The 21,257-nt window shown below is 40.7% G+C and overlaps 1 protein-coding gene across 1 annotated transcript in view; it reads right to left on the bottom strand.

Annotated features, from left to right (window-relative positions):
- LOC115373319 (E3 ubiquitin-protein ligase RNF19A) overlaps window positions 1-21,257 on the bottom strand; it is a 44,524-nt gene that overhangs the window by 11,820 nt on the left and 11,447 nt on the right. Inside the window, exons 2-3 of the mRNA XM_030071642.1 lie at window positions 10,915-11,910; window positions 372-580 (exon numbers count right to left, since the gene is read on the bottom strand). Of these exons, the coding sequence (XP_029927502.1) occupies window positions 372-580; window positions 10,915-11,624 (919 nt within the window). The 5' untranslated portion in view covers window positions 11,625-11,910. The remainder of the gene's footprint in view (window positions 1-371; window positions 581-10,914; window positions 11,911-21,257) is intronic.

Raw genomic sequence — 21,257 nt, 5'->3', positions numbered from 1 at the left:
AATACAATTTCATTTCAGATGATACGGTAGGAGTTTTTCCTTAGCACTGTCATGTAGTAAACCCAGCTCAGTCAGTCGGATCACTCCACTTCACATCAGACTTCATGGTGTGGATTAAATATTTTCTAAAAATATTTTTTCCTGAACAAATAAAATGCCTAAGATTTATAAAACGGAGTTTTGGCACCTTAGCTGCTAACTGTCACAATTGATACAAATGTGTTGTGGTCTGAGCGGTTTGGTTTTAGATCTGTGTAGTTTACTGCACACGCGATTCAAATGATATGCAATCAGCCTTGATACCACAGAGCACAAGAAAAAAACGCAAACAAGGCGGCGTGTAAGTGTGTGTGTATGTTCAGACAGCTGACCTGCAGCTCCGCTTTCCTGGCTGTAGCTGAGAGAGGAGGAGCGGACAGTCCTAAGCCGGAGGCTCTGGGCTCTCTGCTGTCGTGCTGCATCACAGGTCTGGTTTGGATGCCACAGCTGCTTACAGTGATAGCAGAACTCTGTGCCGCAGCCCTCCCGGCCACATGTGATCTTAGGACAGCTGGCACACCCAAAGGCGATCACTGCGTACCTGTGTGAGGGATAAGAAAACACAAAAAGATTAAAGAAAAAAGTTTCTAAGTGTCATCCAGTGACATGACAGATTGAGTTTTGGCTTTTCCTGGACTTGTTCATGCACACAAATCATAGTAATATTCAATACTGATATCCATTAAAAAGAAACCTCACAGCAAATGCAGCTACAAAATATGTTAAGCTTCTCTGACATGTATCTTTACACAAGCGTTTTTTAAACAAAAAAAACTTTTACTGTTTTGTTAATTTGACCGTTAAAAGTCACAGAAAAATGCAAATTCCAAAAGTGTTCAAATATTGGCAGCAAAAGTAATATAGGACAGACGAAACAGTACAACAGAGAGGCTTCTCTTCAATGAATTCTGTTTAACACATTTTTAAACTACATAAAGTAAACAGTCTTTGTTTCCAAAACAAATGATCCAAATCTGACAACAAAGTGATGCATATGAAATAGAGGTACCAATGTCAAAATGAGACAGCTGAACAGTTGAGATTCAGTAGAGCACCATGTGGTCATTTTTTACCACCTCAACTGATGCAGCTAGCGTTTGTCTCAGGTCTGAGACACAGGCTTAATCCATTATCCCTCACAATTTATATTAGGAAGCTTCCAAAATGGCAAGCTAGACAACCACTTTATCTCCCTCTGTCCATCGGCATTGTGATCCATCTGTGTGATGCTGACTTCTCTTGACATGAGTAATGGTGCGATGTGTCTGTGAGTGTGTGTGTGTGTGTGTGTTTGTGTGTGTGTGTGTGTGTGTGTGTGTGTGTGTGTGCGTGCGTGCGTGTATATGTAGCTGTTACAAAGAAACAGCAGAGGATTTAATGAGCCAGCCCGCCAGCCAAAACAGACTAGCTGAGGTGGAGAGATGATTCTGGCTACACTTTATTTGATGTCCATTTAAACTAAATGAAAAATATAACAGATGGATGAAATCACTCAATATACTACAGTGGCTATTCTAAAGAGACAATTCATATTTTCATTCATCAGATAATTGACCAAAATATCGAGTAGGTGACAATATTCTCAGTGTTATCGGGATGCCTGGAAATGCATTATCTTAAGATTTGGTATAAAACGTTTTGAAATCTTTTAAATGCCAGATATAACAAAAACATAAGACTGCTTTCCTCACTCAAAGAGAGAGACACAAAATATCAGTTGCCTGCATGAAAGATATCACAATATTTTTAAGACTTCTAAAACAGAATTTCACACATCAAACAGTATTCCAGATCATGTCAGCTCCAAAATTGCATAATACAATGTAAGACATTGAGATTTTATTTACAGATTCACAAACACCCTGTGTGTGATTAAACATATCTAGGATTTATGGGTACATTTAATGAAAAACTAAGAAGCACTGCTTGATCTGGTAAAATAATGCTGCAGATTAATCAAGTGACATAAAAATTTGTCTATTGTTCAATGTTACTGAAACTTTCTGGTTCCTGACTCACCACTGAACTGCTCTGGACTCAAATGGCTTTGAAGAGAACCTGTGCACTCTGAGAAAGGGCACAGTTGTACCCTTTTCTCACTTGGGCAAAACCGTGTTAACAAAAAGTTAGATCTCTACTGACAGAAAAGAGCAGTGTTTTTTCTGTGTGTGATATAGTTGTTCTGAGTGACTGGTGCATGAGTAGAGCAGAGGTCTCCCAGTCCCTCCATGACTGACCCATGGATTAGGTTTCTATCACAGAGCCAAGAAGGGCCTGGGAGACTTTCTCCATCATGGATCATATTCCTCTGCTGAGGATTGTGTCTAGGAAACAGACAGGGGGAAACACAGAGATATGTCAGTCTTATTTAAATCATGCTTGGTAAACCACCAGCACTAAACACTGAGGAGCCTTAGGAGATTCAGAAGAACCATTTGTTTTGCGCTCTGGGATGGACGTTTATTATGAAGTGAACCACAGCAACTGCTGTGAGAAATGCCACCTAAGCGGCTAACAGCACTCACACACACAAACACACACAAAATGAACAAATCAGAAGCCTTTTTGTACAGCCAGTCACCACAAGAAATCCCTTTACTAACAAAATCCCCTACAAAAGTAAGATCAAAGGTAAATGCATTCTCGCGAACCCCAATAAAAAACGCCAAGTCAAGTTACTATGCAACCCTTTGTTGTGGAAAACTACTTCACTTTTAATGAAATCCCAGACAAGTACCAGATATTCAGCTGTAATGGAAGTTTTGGTGTCCTCAAAGAATTGTTTCTTCCATTATTTATTTACATATTAGTTTATTTGAATAGGGACAATTCAGATTTACATAGCAACAGTTTGCTGGTAAGATGCAGTAGAGGGTCTGGGCCAGATTCAAACCCAGCTGAGCCTTAGTATTACATGGTATGTGGTCTACACCAGGGCACCCCCAATAATGGATTATTTTAATACGTAATGATCACCCCTAAGATCACCCCTGCTGCTGAGTGGTGGTTTTGGCAAAAGCTTTCTATTCATACATAAGGTGACAGGATAAATTTAAACTCAACAAATGCTGAAAATAATTAATTAATAATAATTATTATTATCTTTAAGTCTCTTTTGCACAGGCCCTGAATACTACTTGGCTGGAAGGACTGATGGTCCCAAGCCCAGAACCAAGTTCCAGCTGTCTGTGTGGGTCGAGCAAGCTGGAGCTATTGTTTACAGGAGGCAGTAACTGGCCCAAATGTCTGTTTTGTGCATTCCTCAAGCCCCTCTGAACCAATACACATGACAAACTGAGTCATAATCGGCATTTACATCAGCAAGTAGGCCCCTGTGCTGCAGAAAGAAGGGATGAGGGAAGGAGGGTACAGAACGAAGCAACAGAGAAGTGGAAAAACACAGGAAGTGCACTGTGGTTTCCGCTGGTCCACTGAGAGGTGCAAAAATAAAATCTGGTCTGTCGGCACTAGAAATACACAGCTGCCATCCCTGACTCTGGCCTTTCTGACACACATGCTGAGTCAACAACTAACAACAACACCCTCAAACAAGTTCTTGTGTCCAAATGTGTTCAAATCCAAATGGCACACTGGCTACACTAAAATCAGCACTCCAGTGTTAAGACTCAAACTAAGTCAGATATTGAAGACACCAGAGCAGACTGTGTAAAAAAAAAAAAAAAGAGGCACAGGTAGCGGAGCCACCTCTCCAGGTAAGACAGGACAGGTGATTTAGGGGGAAATGACTCATGAGTATGCATTTTTCTAAAAGCAAAATGTCCTCATATTTTTTAGCCTAAAAAAATATTCCACGACTATTTTGGCCAAGCCTACCAAACAGGATATCCTTCAAAGCAAAACAAAACACATCCAAGTGACAGACTGTTCATGGCTACCGTTGTTTACAAATAGGGGACTTTATTGCTATCTCAAGAAAGACACAGGAAAGTAGAATGAAAGCTCAAATGTTATATTAAAAAGCTTATTGAGACACCCTGGGCAAGAATTATGATGATTCTAAGCAGGCATATGTCCAGGCAGGAACATGTAGTGTGTGAATGTTACCCTCTTTTCAGCAACGCAGACTTAGTCCTAATTCAGGGCTCGTGCTAGTGCCGGTTCACAGTTGGTTCAAGTTGAACCGACCGGTTTGTTTTTCCATAGGCTAGAGAACCACATCATTACATCACTGTATACATCTGTATAAAGTTATCTCAGCTTTTCCCGGCAGCAATCTGTAACAGAAATGCATATTAGCTGCAGTTGTCCCAGTGCAGCAAGCAGGATGAGACAGGACAAGTGTCTGTCTGTCATCGGCTACATCACAGCAGAGGCCATCAGCTGGAGAAGGCTACTTTTCTCCAGCAGGCAGAATGAAGGAGAGCTGCCTGCTAGGTTATATTTCATGTAGCATGTTTTTTGTTTGTTTGTTTGTCTAATAAATGAAGTATTTGGAAAATTGAATTTTGCTACATTTTAGATAATGTGTTGACTTGAAGGAAAAAAGAAGCACCTGACACGTACACACTATTACAATAAATACAGCCCATACAACTTCCAACAGCATGGGGCGAAATCCCAGCACAGAGAACATAAGAGAACGAGGGAGATGCTTACTCATTTACCTTTTTATCTTCATCATCAGTCTGATGAGGATGACGCCTAGTCAAAACTTTGTGTTGTGTGAGTTTGCATAGCCCACACAATAAAAATCCCACCCATGTGGGCTGATGGTCACTTATGATTGGTGGAGATTACCCCTACTGTAGTCCTAAAGCTATCAAAAGGCTTTTAGCTTGTGAAAACAACGAATCGTAGCAGGACTAGAATTAGAAGACTTTGATATGTCCATGTATAGAGGAGTGAAGCATTTTACTGCTCACTGACTAACTAGTCATTCAGTGCACCTCTTGATGACCACTAGGACTGTCCCTTCTTGACAAAAGATAAAACATAGAGGTAAATAGATTTGGTTGAGAGAGCAGCCAGACGTGGTGAGTGGATGTGCTAACGCTCCATGTTTTTTGACTGTTGCCTGCATAGTGTGAGTGTGAGTGTGTGTGTGTGTGTGTGTGTGTGTGTGTTATGATTAGCCAACAGTTAAGGCATTTAGACAGACATCCACTCAACCACCATATAAATGAGCAGCTGATTTGATTTGCCAGTGAGTCTGAGTCGCCACTTGACCCCTGCAGGGTCTCCAAAGACACGCCGCTGTGGGAAAGTGAGTGTCAGCGAGCCAGCCAGACATCACTTAGGAAGGGGATTAGACAGCTATACACAGCAAAGCATGGCCAGTAAGATACCACTCCTGACAGACAGATAGGAGTGAACACATGCGCACAGAGAAAGAGTCAGACGAAGACAGACAGGAAAGTAGACAGGCCACAAGACAGAGTGGTGGGAGAAAGACAGGCAGTGAGGGCAGGAAAACACTTAGCAATCGACAGGGAAAGAGACAGACAGATGGGACAGTTTAGATAGGAGACAGGTAGTTAAGAGAGAGTTCTACAGAGCTGACACAAAGACAACCAGTTTAATCTGTTTTAAGTTACATCCTGTCAAGTAGCAATTCAAAATACTGAGGGACAACATGTTATCAGTCGAATCCCTGTAACAGGCATCTGCCACACAGATACTTACTCCAAACTTGAAGGTCAACAGAAAAAAAAAAAAAATAAATAACTAACAGCTAAGAAATAAATAAATAAAATCTAAATAAATCTAAAATGAAAAATAAGGCTGTGGCCATACTGATCTGTCGCTCTACAAGTAGGATCTGCTTGACAGGACCAGAATCAGAAGGCACCAACATTAACACAACAGGAAAAAACCTTTAGCCGTTGTATAAGCAGATGATAACGTCTCTATAACTTCCAAAAAGTCCACCCCTCTGTACTTTCTGTCCACCAAACCCAACACAAATGGACAAACGGACACTCCTCGCTGAAAAACAATTAAAAACAGACATACACACATAATACAATGGATGCTCAAAAGGCTATCAGGATTATTTGTGAATGCGCAAACCTGAGAGGGTTTAGACGGGATATTTCAACATGGCTCAGAATAAAAGCCCAAACAGCTGCTGGATCTTTAACTGGAGACCCTTTCCTGCTGCAGATAAGTACAACACATGCAAAGGTCAATCACACTCTTTCTGCACCATCTGGTCCTGGAGGCTGGAGTTGCATTCAGCATTTCCTTAATATTCTTGATTATAATTTTCTGTCTCAGATGACTTTGATACTTTGCCCTTTACTCCTTTCCTTCAGCAGTAGATTTTAACATGTTGATTTAACATATCAAACACAACTAGACAGGCCACATTTGGTTTATTCTAAAAAGCCCAAACTGTTCAAATCAAGGTCTCTCACTAGTGCAGAAGTTCCTTGAGATTCAATTTAGCTTCCAGGAAGACCATCAAAACAGGGAAGTTGAGCCAAAAACTAGCCAACACCCAGAAAACGGCCTCTATTCTGGACATCTGCAGTGAAAGGAAGGGCTTAATGACACATCATGCATCTTTCTATTCTAGGCTAGTGGCCAATGTGTTCTTGAGGCTCCTAAAGGCACTATAGTGGTAACCAACGCTGTTTAAGTGTGTAGCATTAAATTCATCAAAACAATAGCAAACAGAGAGTAACTTATTAAACACAACAATGAAAGCTGTCATTCTCTTCCGGTCTAAATATTTCAGTACTCAATGATCAGTAGGATTTGCTACCGTTCACATTTGAACCAATGCCAGTACCTGGAATTCGGTACAGATCTGATGTCCATTTAGACTGCCAAGTGTTTACTACAAAAATACCATCATTCCTTATGGAAAGGCATAGATTCCACTTGCAGCACTAGCTGTGGAGAGGCTCGCTTCTGCACGGATCAAGCTGACAAAAGTGTATCTTAAATGGATATGCTCTGCGCATCAAGCCCCAGATTCCAGCACACATACACTCTACTTCTGCTTCAAGTTCTTTACAAAATTAAGTTGTTATGAATGGGATGCAGCAATTGACCGTTTTCACTATTAACTACCTTTAAAACATCACAGTTTTGTAACATAAAGACTCAGCTATACTGAGTGTTTCTTCTGTCACTATCCAAAAAGAGACACTGTCGTACATTATTTTTCTATGAACAACAACTGCACACTGAGGAAAATTTAAAAAAAACAGACAATAAAGTTACGCCAGCGGTGCAACAGCTTAAAATAAAATGACATACTGCCACAAGAGTGACATTTGTGTTTGAGGGGGCTACGCTACATTAGCTAAATAATGGCAGTGAGACCAAGCATTGATGGTCTGTATCCATTAAAAAAAAAACACCTTAAGTCGTCCATGTCAGAGCATTTCGGATACACAAAGAATGACCAGGGAGTTGTTCAAGACGATGGAGATCCTATCTGCAAAACTTGGTGGCTAAATGGTCCAATACCTAAAATTTAGTGCAACATCTTCGAGATCACAATCCAGCTTCACACACCAAGGTAATACACTAAGTAATAACTGAATTGAAAAAGCAATTACTTTAGTGGCAACTTATTTATTTAATGAAACACTGAGCTGGTAGAGAATTAAATATAAAAGTGACACTTACAATCAAAGTGTAGCAGTGAGTTAAGAGTTGGAATTTCAGTGCAAAATAAACCAACACCAGTAAAGCAGGAAAAGAAGCATTGCACTGTTTATAAATGAACGCTCACCAAAACAGCATGTAATTCCCTCAAAGGTTTCAATGCGATCATTTACATCTTGTTGCTTCTTCCCATCTATGCCATGGGGTCTACTTAATTGCATTTCAGTGATAAATAACATCTGCACCTTAATTTTTAATAAAACTGCAAATAACAAAAGAAAGACAGGATTTTCTCAGGCCACATTAAATTGTTTAAAACAGATTACTAAAAAATAACATTAAAAAAGTAAGCATTGATGACAGTTAATGACAATAACACTTCAGTGTATTACCCGTATTAATGATGTTTTCCCCCTAGCAGATAAATAAAATTCATCTTAATTTTATACAAGATTACTAACAACAACAACAACAATAATAATAATAATGATAATAATATATTTTTTAAAAAATCAATTCAAGTCATTGCTTATGTGATTTTGTTCATTTATAGTGATGTGAAATAACCGTGATTTTTCCCTCGGACTGTAGCCTAATTGCTTCAACAAAATCTATAATTGCAGGATCCCTTAGCTGAAAGGCAGATTTCTCGCTGATTTCTGAACAGCACAATGCCTTAAAATGGCTTGTAACCATAATTTACTCAGGAAAGGTTTTCAGAACACATGCTCTATTCCAAGCCACACTTTTTTACACTTTGAGAGACATTTATTATAATAAATAATTAAATAAATAATAGCCATTCAGAAACCAGAAGTATCTCAAAAGTGAAGAATTATGTCCTCTAAAGTATTTCAAACTCATGGCTGCTAGCTCGGTTGGCCAAGGTGCATTTAACTGTGATGTCCTGGATGTGGGACAAAGTAAACAGTATTTCATTGTCACTGGTGGAGCTGTGTGCTGCTGCTGTGAGGCACCAAACAGCATCCTACGCTGTCGTCACTGGTATATCCGTGCTAGCCTCTGTGCCACCCTCACCAAGTGTCTGTTTGCCTTTTTCCCTCTCACTCAGCTCTTTCTTCTTTATCGCTACACAACCCCTACAGTCCCAATTTGTTTATTACATGTCAGCATGACCCCATCCATTTCTCATCCTTCTCAGCTCCTTGCATTTCCACCTAATTCTCTCCACCACAACATGTCTCTCCTCTCAGCATGTCAAACTTTTAAAACATGGGATTAAAACAACACAAAAAAGAAAGCAAGATTAAAGATGAATAAAAAACAGAAGGAGTTGTCCAAAAAACTAGTTTGGGGGGAAAATGATATCCTTTTCTTACTCCACCCTGCCTGCCACCCCCCCCATTGACCAGTCCATGGTAGCTACTATTGCCTCCTTTCTTTGTGTTTCTGAAAGCACAATGGGCCCTTAATACTGGTGTCAGCGGCATTTAGGCTCCACGCCAGACAGCCTCCATGCCTTTTGTTCCCCTATCTGTGGTCACAGGGCAACAGAGAGTAGAGTTTGGCATTTATGCCCTAACCAACCAAGGTCCAACTGGACCCACAAACACTTAAATTCACATCAGATTTAGATTTCAAAAGACCAAAAATATTGTGGTTGTCAAAATTTGAGACTGGGGTTAGATTCAGACTCATAGAAAAGCCACAGTCCATCACTACAAAAGTAGCTAGAAGCAGAGGTGGTGGATATTGGAGAATATACCATATTTCATGCATCCCATCACAGCTGTCAGTTGAAAACCTCAAATCTCCAAAAAAAAAGTTTAAATTCTGATTGACAACTGTGTATTTTTAGGATTATATAAATGGTTTTGAATATCTAAGTGGACCACAGTAACATAACATTTCCTCAACACATAACAGACCATATCAATTTTAATTAAAAAGAAGAAAATAAGAAAAAACACCACTTGCACGAGTTACAGGGCTTTCTTATGACAAGCATTATCGTCTAACTATGTGTTCTCACTGCACGCAGCTGGGAAGACCTCTTAGTGTCCATTGCGACACATCTGTCAACAGTGACCAAAGCTGCCTTCATCTCCTCTTAGTCAACAAATAAAAGCTAAGCAAACCTAAACTTTTCAGCAACATTGTTTGTCAGCATCCAGGCATTGACTACACAATTGGTATATGTCCAGCCTATTTCTGTTGTATCACTAGCATAACAGCTAGCAGTACAGTAAATCACAGTAATGTTCCTTCTATGGTCTGTACATACAATTATAATCACTGAGGTACTTCCATTCACCACACAGCGATGGTCTACAAAAAAAACCCTACACACTAGGAGTGTAGATTTAGATAGACAGGGTTTTTTGTAGCAGTCATTTTGACATGAAACGGCAGGTAAGCACAGATGTTGCTACTAGGGCTGCAAAGGGGCAGAAAATTTCTGGTAAATTTCCAGAAACTTTGGGTTTGAGGAACGCACAGTGCAGGGCAGAAATTCAACTGAATTTGCATTAAATCTGGTTGTTTTAACCAGGACTATGCTGCAAGATGGTTTTTCTTCAACTACATTAAGTTCCCGCTTATAGGCTAACATGCAATTTTGCAAATTTCCAGATTATTCCTGTAAATTCCCATATATTCCCATTAATTCCCATGGAAAGTTTCCAACTTTGAAAATTCCCAAAATTTTGCAACCCTAGTTGCTACTGACATTATTTGAGGCCATGTCCACAAGCTGGGTAGCTGGGTAAATCCGAAACCGCTGTTTTGCCCTTCCACCCACCCTACACTGCATTAGCGTTTTTACACAATTTCAGACCATTTTCCACAAGCCAATCGCCCATTAGGGGGTAGAGACCATAAAGGTTTACAAAAACATTCTAATTGAAAATATAGTAGTATATAGTAGTAATATAGTATATTCTATGTTTTATGAGTCTATATATTACAGATATACGGAACAGTGAAACTTAAATAAAGCCTGACTAGGCTACCACCAAAAAAAACCAAAAAAAAAACATAGCTGACAACAAGCGCCAACAGAATGTTTTACATTTTTGGGTGGTCATTTCATTCCATCCTAGGAAACAAAAACTCACTGCTAGTAGTTAACTTAGCCAGGGAGGAGGGGCCAGCTTTCATCATTCTGACTTTAAATAAAATAAAATAAATAAAATAAAAAATACCCGGGCCCTGGCTCTGTTCAGACCTAAATGAAACAAAACCTTAAGTTAAGTCATTAATAACACCTGTGTTTCCTCTGCTATTCCATTGTGTGTACATTAATGCATCTATGTAATTAAATTCATTTCTCACCCACAGTCCGGTGCAGGACACCAGCGGCAGTCAGGATCGGCCACCAGCCACCTCCTCAACATGAACTCCTCATACTTCTCCATTAGAGCTCGATCACCAAGGATCATGCGGATGTCATGCGGATTGAAGCGCTCTGAGCATTCAGGGCAGCTGATGTTGACACGTGACTCTGAGATCTCAATGCGCAGGTACTGGCGTAGACAATCGGCGCAGGAACGGTGGTGGCAGGTCATGATGTCAGGGAAGCTCTCCCTGGAGTGACGCAGAAGGCACAGCGGGCACTCCAGCAGCTCTGCCCCCGCCCCACCTCCACTGCCCACCTTGGAGGTGGAGGAGGAGGTAGAGGAGGAAGGCCCTGAGGCAGATGAGGTGGAGGCAGCAGCAGCAGAGGCAGCACCAGCCACAGAGAAGAAGGCAGAGTTCTTATCATTACACATCTCAGAGTGGATGCTCTCGATGCTGGCGATGCCATCAACGCCTCCCAGTCCTCCCGCCCCGGAATGCTGAAGCTCTCGGGAACGATGTCGCCCGGATTTGGACTCCCGACCTCGCCGTCGGAAAAGAGAGGCCAGGGAGAGGCGCCTCTTCTTGGGGCCCTTCTTGACCGATGGCAAAGAGATGGAGGAAGCAGTGGACTGCAGGTCACGGTCAGAACCCATCACCCCACCACCACTACCACCACCCAACCGTTGGTGCTTCTGCAGGCTCATGTCTCCGGAGGCAGGGGAGGGGGGAGCCAGCGGGGAGCCAGGGCTGGGGAGCCTGTCCCTCACATTGGTGGGGAGGTCTGGAAGTGGGATGGGGCTGGGGGAAGGGGTGAGGTGGTGGACAGGGGAAGGGGAGGGAGGTCCAGGGTGGGGGGGCAGGGCTCCGGAGGGCCCGTCGGTGTTTAAGACATGGTGGCTTCTCCTGATCAGCCTCGTGGTCACATCTAACAGCCGGATCTTGGCGGAGGGGTAGGGACTCGCTTACTGCAAAACAGACATGCAACAGAGCCTGGAGGAAGAGTCAAAGAGGACAAAGTGGGGAAAAAAAGAAGTGGAAACAGAAGAAATGGAGAGAGACAGAGAGAAAGAGAGAGGAAGACAGGTAAGACAAAAGATATTTGTTAATATTTAAATTCGAAAAAGTCACGAGGACAACATAAGGACACAGAAATATGGAGTCATTTCTCATTCAAATACAGGGGCATTCCCCAAAGTTAAATGCAATGCGTCCAAGTGTAGCAAACTATAAATTCAACATTTCAGTGGTGGACAGCAACAGATTTATTGTGTTCTCCATCACAGTCGACAAAAGACTATATTATATAATAATAACTTTCCTGATATGCAACACTCATTATTGCAATTGACTGTCTGAAGACAGCTGGTGTCTCCAATTCTGAACATAAGGAGAGGAGAGGAGTTTATCCAGTTGAGATGACATCGCACTCATCACAGGAGATGTGTGAGTGTGAAGGAGAGGAGTGTTGCAGCAGAATAAAACACATCACAGGTATCTCTTACTCTACATCACTCCCTGGCAAAGTGTAGATATGATATCCATAGACCAAACAGCCACGATGCCAAATGGTAAGAAAAGAGGGAGAGAGTAAGAGAGTAAAAAGCAGGAGTAAAAGATTGGCCTTTAACACAAACACACTGCTTTTAAATACTCCATCTCCTCAGTACAGCACAAAGACATAGCATAAGTTCGGCTACATGTTTCTCTTCCAAAAGTAAATATCTCCAATAGCAATAAATGTGTTCAGTTACTTAATTATATGACCGACCAAAACTTAAGCCTAAACACAATGGTAATTTAAGGCAATAAATGATTAACTCTGCAGTAGTCCTTAGTGCTCAACAGTTCCTGACATTTTTGGTCAGTCAGTATCCCAGCCAGTTATCAGTGTGTGCAGGTTTGCATAGCTTATCAGCCTGTCAGTCACAGAGCAGAGAACAGAAGATAGCAGGCTGAAAGCACTGACGTAAAGAGACACCACTCTAATCTACCTGTATATCTACAATGACAAGGTCTATGGCCAGCCTAACCTCCCAGGCTGCATTCAGACCAAATCTGGCAATGTGGAACAAACACCAGTCATTCTGTTCGTTAGCATGGAGGTAGTGGAGTTCAGCATAAAGAGTAAAATGAGATTACCCTTGTCTACCTTATCATATCTGTGCAGGTACTGAAATATGCTAGTTTATAAACTGGTATATTTCAAAACAAAACTTAAGCTAACAATGTTAACAGTGGTAACTGTCAAGATTCATTGTGATTCATTGTTAATTGAACTTATGAGGGCACATGTTAAAAAAAAAAGGAAATTATTACTGTTCAGAATTCCCCGTCTGTCCCCACTCTTCATATCTCTATTTCATCCTACTCATTCATTCCTTGTTTAATTATTGCACTGAATCATATAAAAAACTTCTTCAGTTGAACAATAAAACTGTGAGTAACACTTAAAGTCACTTGCAAACCTCGAGGACATTTTGGCATTGCAGAGATGAGACCTGTGACAAGTTGCCAAAATCATGATGATTATAGCAAAAAGCTTCGCTGACAATTTACACCAATAGAGCCGGAGGTGAATAGTATGGATTTTCAAAAGTCAAAGTGTAGGCTTTACTTTGATTTCTGCATTTTCTGTCTGTGTATTTTGTTACGCTACAGAATGATAATCATAATGTGTTCACCCACTTTGGAATTTCAAACCTGTGTGTGCTCTACAGCCCATTATACAACACGTAGATCCGACCGAGCAATCTGATTGGTCAATCAGATGTTTAGAATGTGCTCAAATGAGCAATTGAGCACGGCTAGCCGTGCTCAAATGAAAAAAACCTCTTCACTGAAAATATTACTCCGCCCGGCAATGTTATTGCCCGAGTCTGTGTGGTTTCCATGGCAACAAGAAACGTTTCACTGAAAACCCGCATCAAAAGCCGCTGTCAACTTTGTTAGTCTACATATTGGACCGTTTTGTTGTCAATTTTGATTTATTTGGCGACCTAAGTTTGGATAAACGGCTGAACGGGGAAGACAAGACAGAAGAGAAAAAGGAGAGATACACGAGAGTGACGAGTGAAGAGCTGGATCAGCTGGAGAGGTCAGGAAATGAAGCCGGTACGGCCCGGTCAACATCTTGGGCCATCAAATGTCTACAAGACTACCTGAAAAACACCGGACAAACAGCTGATTTCTCACCTGTAAAGAAAGAAGAGCTAAACCAGATCCTCCGTGAATTTTATGGAGCTTTAATTTCTACAATAGAGAATGAAATGCGGAGTCAGCACCACGGACAGTACCTGTAAGATTTTCCACGGAGATGTGCGGCTATAGCTTTTTTCTTGTTATTAATTAGCCTATTAATCGTTATTAATTTGTTTAGTCTTTATGAGTTGCCTAGGCCATTGATTGAATTAATTTGTCAATTTGTTTGCATCTGTACACTGAAGTGAACATTTAATAAAGCAACACATCTGTGAAAACTGTCGTCTTTATTTCAGAGGTAAATTGATAACAGCCTGAAAAGGTGATTAGCAAAAGCCCCTGAAAGGTGGGGTTGAAATTATATAACTCTGTTCAGCCTTAATGTGACTGCTTAGGCCTACTGTTACTTTTGCTGCTTAGCCACATTAATCGGAGCTGACGTTAAACTGGAGTGACACACCGCCAGCTGAAATAAAACATCTGCCGGTGAGTTTATGAAAAGATTGTTTGTTGTGGTGCCGACACTGGAAAGCAGTAGCCTATATTTAAATATAGCCTAACTGTTCTTATAAGATGGTTGTAGATAGACTAAAGTTCAGCTATGCTGCTGAGTCGCTGTCACGGCACCTGTTAGATTAAAAATGACTGAGAAGTCGGCAGAAGTATAACTATCAGTCCACGAAAAAAATATTTTTTCCCAGCGGATATTCTAGTAACAACATGATTGAGCTATCAGAGCAGTTTTGTTGCTATCTCTCTGTGGTATTTATTCAGTTTTGGCCCGGTCAACGTCTTGGGCCGTCAACGGAACTCGGCGCAAGCGCCTCGTTCCTGGCCGCATCACTGTCGTGACAATAATAACGGTCAAGCACACCCTCTCATGTAATAATGCTTAAATGCGCACATAGTGCTTCTCATGAACTCATACATTTGAGAGTAAACGCGAAACAAAGAGATAAAGAGAGACAGAGGTCTTGTCCACGCTAAGCCGGATAAATCCAAAAACATTGTTTTGCCCTTCCATCCACATTACACCGAATTATCTTTTTCATACGTTCTCTTCTATTTGTTAAGCTACATAGGTTTATCCTTCAAAAATAATTTAAAAAAAAACAAAAACTTGGTTGTGCTTTTGGCAAATATTTCAGTTTTAAAATTCAATGCTTCTGCCAAATAAATTCAAAATTCAAGTGACTAGGCTATTATTCAAAAGAATACTTTTGATAATAATGGGAAAAAAGGAAAAAAAAAAAAAAAAAACAGACAAAAACTCTGCCCATGCTGTGCTCATGGGAAAGTGGAAATCAGAGGACTGTTTATAAAATTCTGATATTTTTTATTTTGATTTTGAGTATGTTGTCAACTAAAGATAATGGAACCCCCCTGCTTTGGTACCTTGTAGGGGAAAATTCAGGGTGTTTTCAGGGTGGTTTCTCCATGACAGCATTCATTCCTCATTAATTCACACCAACAACCACATGATATTGCAGGTCATAAATTTATTAGATCTTATCCCATGAAAAGTCAGTGACAGCAGCGGCCTCTTGAGTCAGTGGAAGTAAACAAAGGTAGATGTAGCCTATCATAGAAACTGCTAAATAAAACTTGTTAGAAAGCAGTTTCCAAGAGTTTTCTGGATGGACAGTCTCCACACACTGACTATGCAGTGAGTTTCCTGTTTTCAAAAAGGACATTTGTAATGGACTGCTGACACACCAAACCGGTGTTGTCAGATTTACACATCTTGGGAGACCATTCCTGAAAAGCTCTGCTTTCATGGACGGAAGGCCAAACTGGAGAAAAATATACCTTTTTTCAAATATACCCAGCTTAAAGTGGACATGGTCAGAGACTGTGTGCCCTTTAACATCACACAGCTGTAGGGAAAAAAACACAAAGAAACTATGCTAGTTGCTGAATGCAGCATGCCTACTATTCAGGTCAGATAGAGCAGGCAGCAAACAGCAAGCTCCATTCACAAACCTCTTAACTAAAGGAGTGGAAATGATATTACAACTAGAAAACGCCAATAATTATATCTCCAAGCAGTCCTTTCCTAAAGCTTTGCTTTTCAAGTAATTTTTCCCAGCAGGATGGGGTAATGTGTACAGTTCCACGGAAATGAACTGCAGCCAATAAACACAGATTGTCTTCAGAGAGAGGCCTCCCCTTCCACAACTACAACAAACCCACAAAGATGTTTAAAATAAAACCTGAGACGGCAGAACATCTCTGAAAGAGGGCTTGTGCAACAACACTGTTCAGGCAATGGTTTACCAAGACAAAATACCCAAGGCTTGTGCCACAGCTTACCACACACCAGCATTCTCTCTCTGATAATAAATCTGTGTTCTGATTTCTGAGTGTTTCTCTCCTGCTTTCTGGGTTTCTCTGTGTGTCTGCTGACTAGGGACAAAAGAGAAAGAATGTCTGTTATTTTAGAAGACCAGTGCCACTTAAGTCCAGCTTGCTGGATGGACGACCAACCCTCCCCTGTATGTGTGTGTATGCGTGTTTCTGTGTCCTTGGTTAAACCTTGGCAATGAACCATGGTGTGGAAACACACAGAGTGGTACCAAGGGAACCGCACACACACCCACAACCACCCACACATTACTACAATCACACAAACCACACGCAGCCTACGGAAGTCTGTAGAAAATGCTCTACCACACATACAGGTGTACATACAAGAGTTGCATGATTAATAAAATCAAATTTGAAAATCATAACTTAAGCTGTACAAAGCTGTGATTTAAATCAGCTGCCTGACTGTAAAACTGATGACTTAGGCAACCCCTTGAGCCCCTCTGTAGTAATGTTTTACTTAACTGTCACAAACACAACTCATCTTGTTGACCCCTCTGCACAATGCAAAGAGACTGAAAAAATGCATGCAGAAGAGGTGACAGGGAAATTGTCATAATGCAAATTGTATAATGGACCTTGAGTGAACTTGCACACAAAAGCAGGTTATTTTCCCCCACAGTGGAAGACGTTCATCAGGAGTAAACTTCAGCTCTGCCAGCGCATTACTGTCAAAACGGTGATCCCTCACATAACACAAGGCCAATGTTACTTTCATAGTTTTGTAACTGGGGTACCCAACCTGTGGGTGACACAAATATTTTCTGCCAGGTAACTGAATTGAGCAGTGTTAACAGGGTTTTCCATAAGCGCTGGCTGAACTTGCCTTAGCAAGTCCATCACAGCAGTGCAACCACATCAGCAGTTTTCTAACTATTGAAGCACTTTTTCGGATAAAAAAAAAAAAAAAAAAAAATTAGTAGTAATCATGCTATGTCACATATCCACTGATAAACATTAAATTTTGAATATTTTTCAAAATTTTTCAAATTTTATTCATCCACCACAAGCAGGCTAACAGAGTTCTGTCGCTTCATTCATCTCACAATGCTATGAGAAGTGTATATGGCAACACCACTGCAATTCTGAAAACAAGATATCCTTATCAAGATAAACCAATCACTGTTGGTTCTGTTTTGCTCTCATTTAGTCTTGTTATAAATACAGCGCACCTCCTTCCTTTGCAGTGGTGCACTTTCATTCCTTGCTTAAAGTCCAAACTCACTCAAAGCCAGGCTCTGGCATGTTTATATTTAAAGTCCCCCTCTGGTCATTTATTAAGCTGATATTGTATTGTACTATTCATTTTTCAAATAAAAGTTTGAAAATCACCCTTCTGATTTCAGTTATGATACACAGCAAATTTCTGGAGTTGAATAATCTGGAGTTAAACAAAAAAGTGTGAAAGGGTTGGATTTTTGGAGTTTATTTTCTAAGTTAGACTACAGCTTGTGTTCAGGGAAACCCTTTGGCAGTGTAAAATTTCAGTGTTAATTCACTGTGTGAGAAGCGTGTCCCAACACTACTCCTGTGTTGCTGAAGTTAATGCTTGCCCCAAACTTGTTGAACCTTGCTGAATATAATTTGATGGCTTCTCTCATTTTACTCGTACGCACTTCGCACATTAAATTAACATTATACTCCTCATTATATCTGTTTGTGTGTGTGTTGTAGGTTAGTTAACGTTAGCTAACACTGTTTCTAGTTCTATCAACATATTAACTGAACATGCGTTGTTGTCTTTGTTGACTCGGCCCGGCTAGGTCAGTAACAGACACGACACAGGCCATGTTTTGAGGAGTGAATGTTTGAAGTGTCTACAAGGTAATGCTTCATATATTTTCCTACAGTTTTGGTTAAGATAACAGCCTAATAACTTGCAACGCGACTGTCTCTGGTGTTGGAGAAGCTGTTTTTCAAGTAAATGGTGGAGACACGGTCGCCTCAGTTGCTAAACCTAATGTTACCCTAGCTGACTAGCTAGCAGTTGAGCAGGAGGCACATCTACACTAGTACATTTTCATTTTAAAATGGATCATTTTAGCGACGTTTGGGCCCGGCATCCACACTACTCTATTTCAAGTAATGTATCTGACCCTGAAAGAACCAGGGTTAATGTTTGTCTGATATTCTGAGCAATCAAAAGATGTATTTTAACTCTCCTGTATGACATGCATTTCAGACATCCCACTTGCAGAACACAAGAACACAGTTGACTGCTCAGACCGGCCAGAATTTGGAGACTCCTCCATCCTGACAGAATGTGTGACACTCACACCTTGTGATAGGCAAGCTTATAGTAAATGTTAATCAAGATATACAAAATGGCTAAATGGTCTACTGGGGTGCTATTTATTGATCTTCTATGGCACCCTAGTGTATATGGTAGTTTTGTGTTAGTTGGTTTTGATTGTATGTGCCCTGTAACCTGATTTTTGTTATTTTGTTATTTGTGATTCTCAGATTTTACACCCCTGCAGCAGTACAGTGAAGGGCCTTCCTCCCAAAGCCTAACGACCCTCTCAAGCAGTCTAAGCAGCGACACAAGTGATGCTGGATGTCAAATGATTCAACCTGTCATGGACAGCACCCGCACAAGAAATGTAATGTTATTACTTGCATACTTTTACACTTTGTTCTTAAGTTAGCCATTCTTCAAAACCAAGCATAAACAAATTTGGGTTAAGAAATTGAAAAAGCATTGTAATTTATGTTCTGTAGATTGTGATAGTGGTTTTGGTTAAAAAAAAAATGTCTTTTTGGTTGTTAATTGTTAAGTATTTTGTATTTAATATCATTTGTAGTTTTTTATTTATTTATTTATTTGTAATGTTGAAAAAAAAACGTTTTTAAATAAAAATGTGTGGTAATCAATGTTTTTTTGTAGTCATTGGACCGCGGTCCGCCATTTGGTGACGCCCGCTCTAGAGTGTATTCGATGGTCTCACATGTACACTCAAATATAGTTGATATAAACTCACAGTGATATTTATTCCAAAGACCAGAATTTGCTGTGTACCAATTAGGGATGTATATCGTTAGGATTTTCACGGTATCGATACTGATACTGTTACCTCTTATCGGTGCCGGTACTTATCAATACCCTTATCAATTCTCTTATATTTAATTTGGTATAAAAAATTAAGACGTGAAAAGAATTTTAAAAAACAACAACAACATGTTTTTTAATGATATTAAATATCAAAAACAAAGTTCAAGGGGCTGGGGGTAACACCAGCACAATCATGATTCATGAAAACACTGGCAGGCTACAGCAGCAAGCAACACAAAGAATAACAGCTTATTTGACTTATTTTCCACCTCACCATCCAAATCTAAAATAGGGTCTCTGCAGTAAGGTTAATATTGAACCCAATATTAACTTAAATATTTAAACAATATAAATACAAGTAACATATGGTACTAATAAACTCGTGGCATTTGTGCGCAACCGTGGGGGAGGGGGTTACAGTCGGGCTGCATGGCCCGGTGGGGAATGTCTCGCGGCCTGGTGCCGGTCCGCGGACCGGTGGTTGTGGACCGCTGACGTAGATTATCAAACACAGTGCATTGTTAGGCTTTGAAATAAACTGCATGTGTGCCAGATGTTTCATTAAATTCGACGTGTTACTTCCCTTGCATTACGTTGCTTTAAGGCATCTGTTGCATGTCAGTCTGCATCCTCCTTAGACATGAAATGCAGCCAAACCTTGGAGCGTTTTGCCTTTGGCATCTTTACTGATCCTCTCACTATCAGTTCTGATCAACAAGTGTGCGGAGCAGCGGCACTGACTGACGTCAACTGACCACAACCGCAAGTTGACGCCGGAAAACCAGCGACCGGCACCAAAATGAGGCACCGAAATTTTCGCTCTTATTGGGTCTCGTTACTACCGTTTACGTCGGAGGTACTCAACCCTAGTACCAATGCACTTCAACCTATGATCTTTCTTAGTGGGCTACTGAACATGTGCTTTCAACCCTCTTCAAATAAGATAAGATATTAAGTATTACCATGCTGCAAAATGAATCAAAATAATGATATATTTTTTAAAATCCAATATATTTTTTCTATACCACGCAACCCTGCTGCATACATTCACTCTGCATTTGCATACAAAGTAACAGCATCACACAAATCTGTCAATCTGATCCACTATGCCAAAAAAAATCTAAAGTAGCACAGCATGCAATGCACATCATCTTAATTTCAAGAGAAACTCCAGCTGCAACCAAACCACTGACACTTGCTCACTCAACCCAACAACACTACCACACTTCTTTGGCTTCCTAAAACACATGCTGCTCTTACATGGCCCCTTGCACTCACTTTTTCTTTCCCACACACACACACACGCACGCACGCACGCACGCACGCACGCACGCACGCACGCACGCACACACACACACACACACACACACACACACGCGTACGCACGCACGCACGCACGCACGCACGCACGCACGCACGCACGCGCACGCGGATAGATCCCCTCCCTGATTTTCAGCTCTGACTCAACTTGCTGTGAGCCAGGGTGGAAAACAGGAAACTCTTAAGTAGTAGGCAGGGTATAGGTATGCACATATGGAGTGTGGCTGAGGAAAGGGGTCTCTTCCACAAAAACTCTAATGGATTTATTATAAAGCAAATTACTCTATTGCTGCAACAGTCCTTGGCTCACAATATGTAATATTCACAAATAACAAAACTGTGCACAACCTTGTGTTCCTTTAAGGTTAAGGTGCTGGGCATATAGAATTAGAAAAGCAAT

Source organism: Myripristis murdjan, chromosome 16 (genome assembly GCF_902150065.1).
Source record: "Myripristis murdjan chromosome 16, fMyrMur1.1, whole genome shotgun sequence".
Taxonomy (NCBI): Eukaryota; Metazoa; Chordata; class Actinopteri; order Holocentriformes; family Holocentridae; genus Myripristis; species Myripristis murdjan.
The sequence above is the reverse complement of the archived record's forward strand: the minus strand, read 5'-3'. Positions and strand labels throughout refer to the sequence as shown.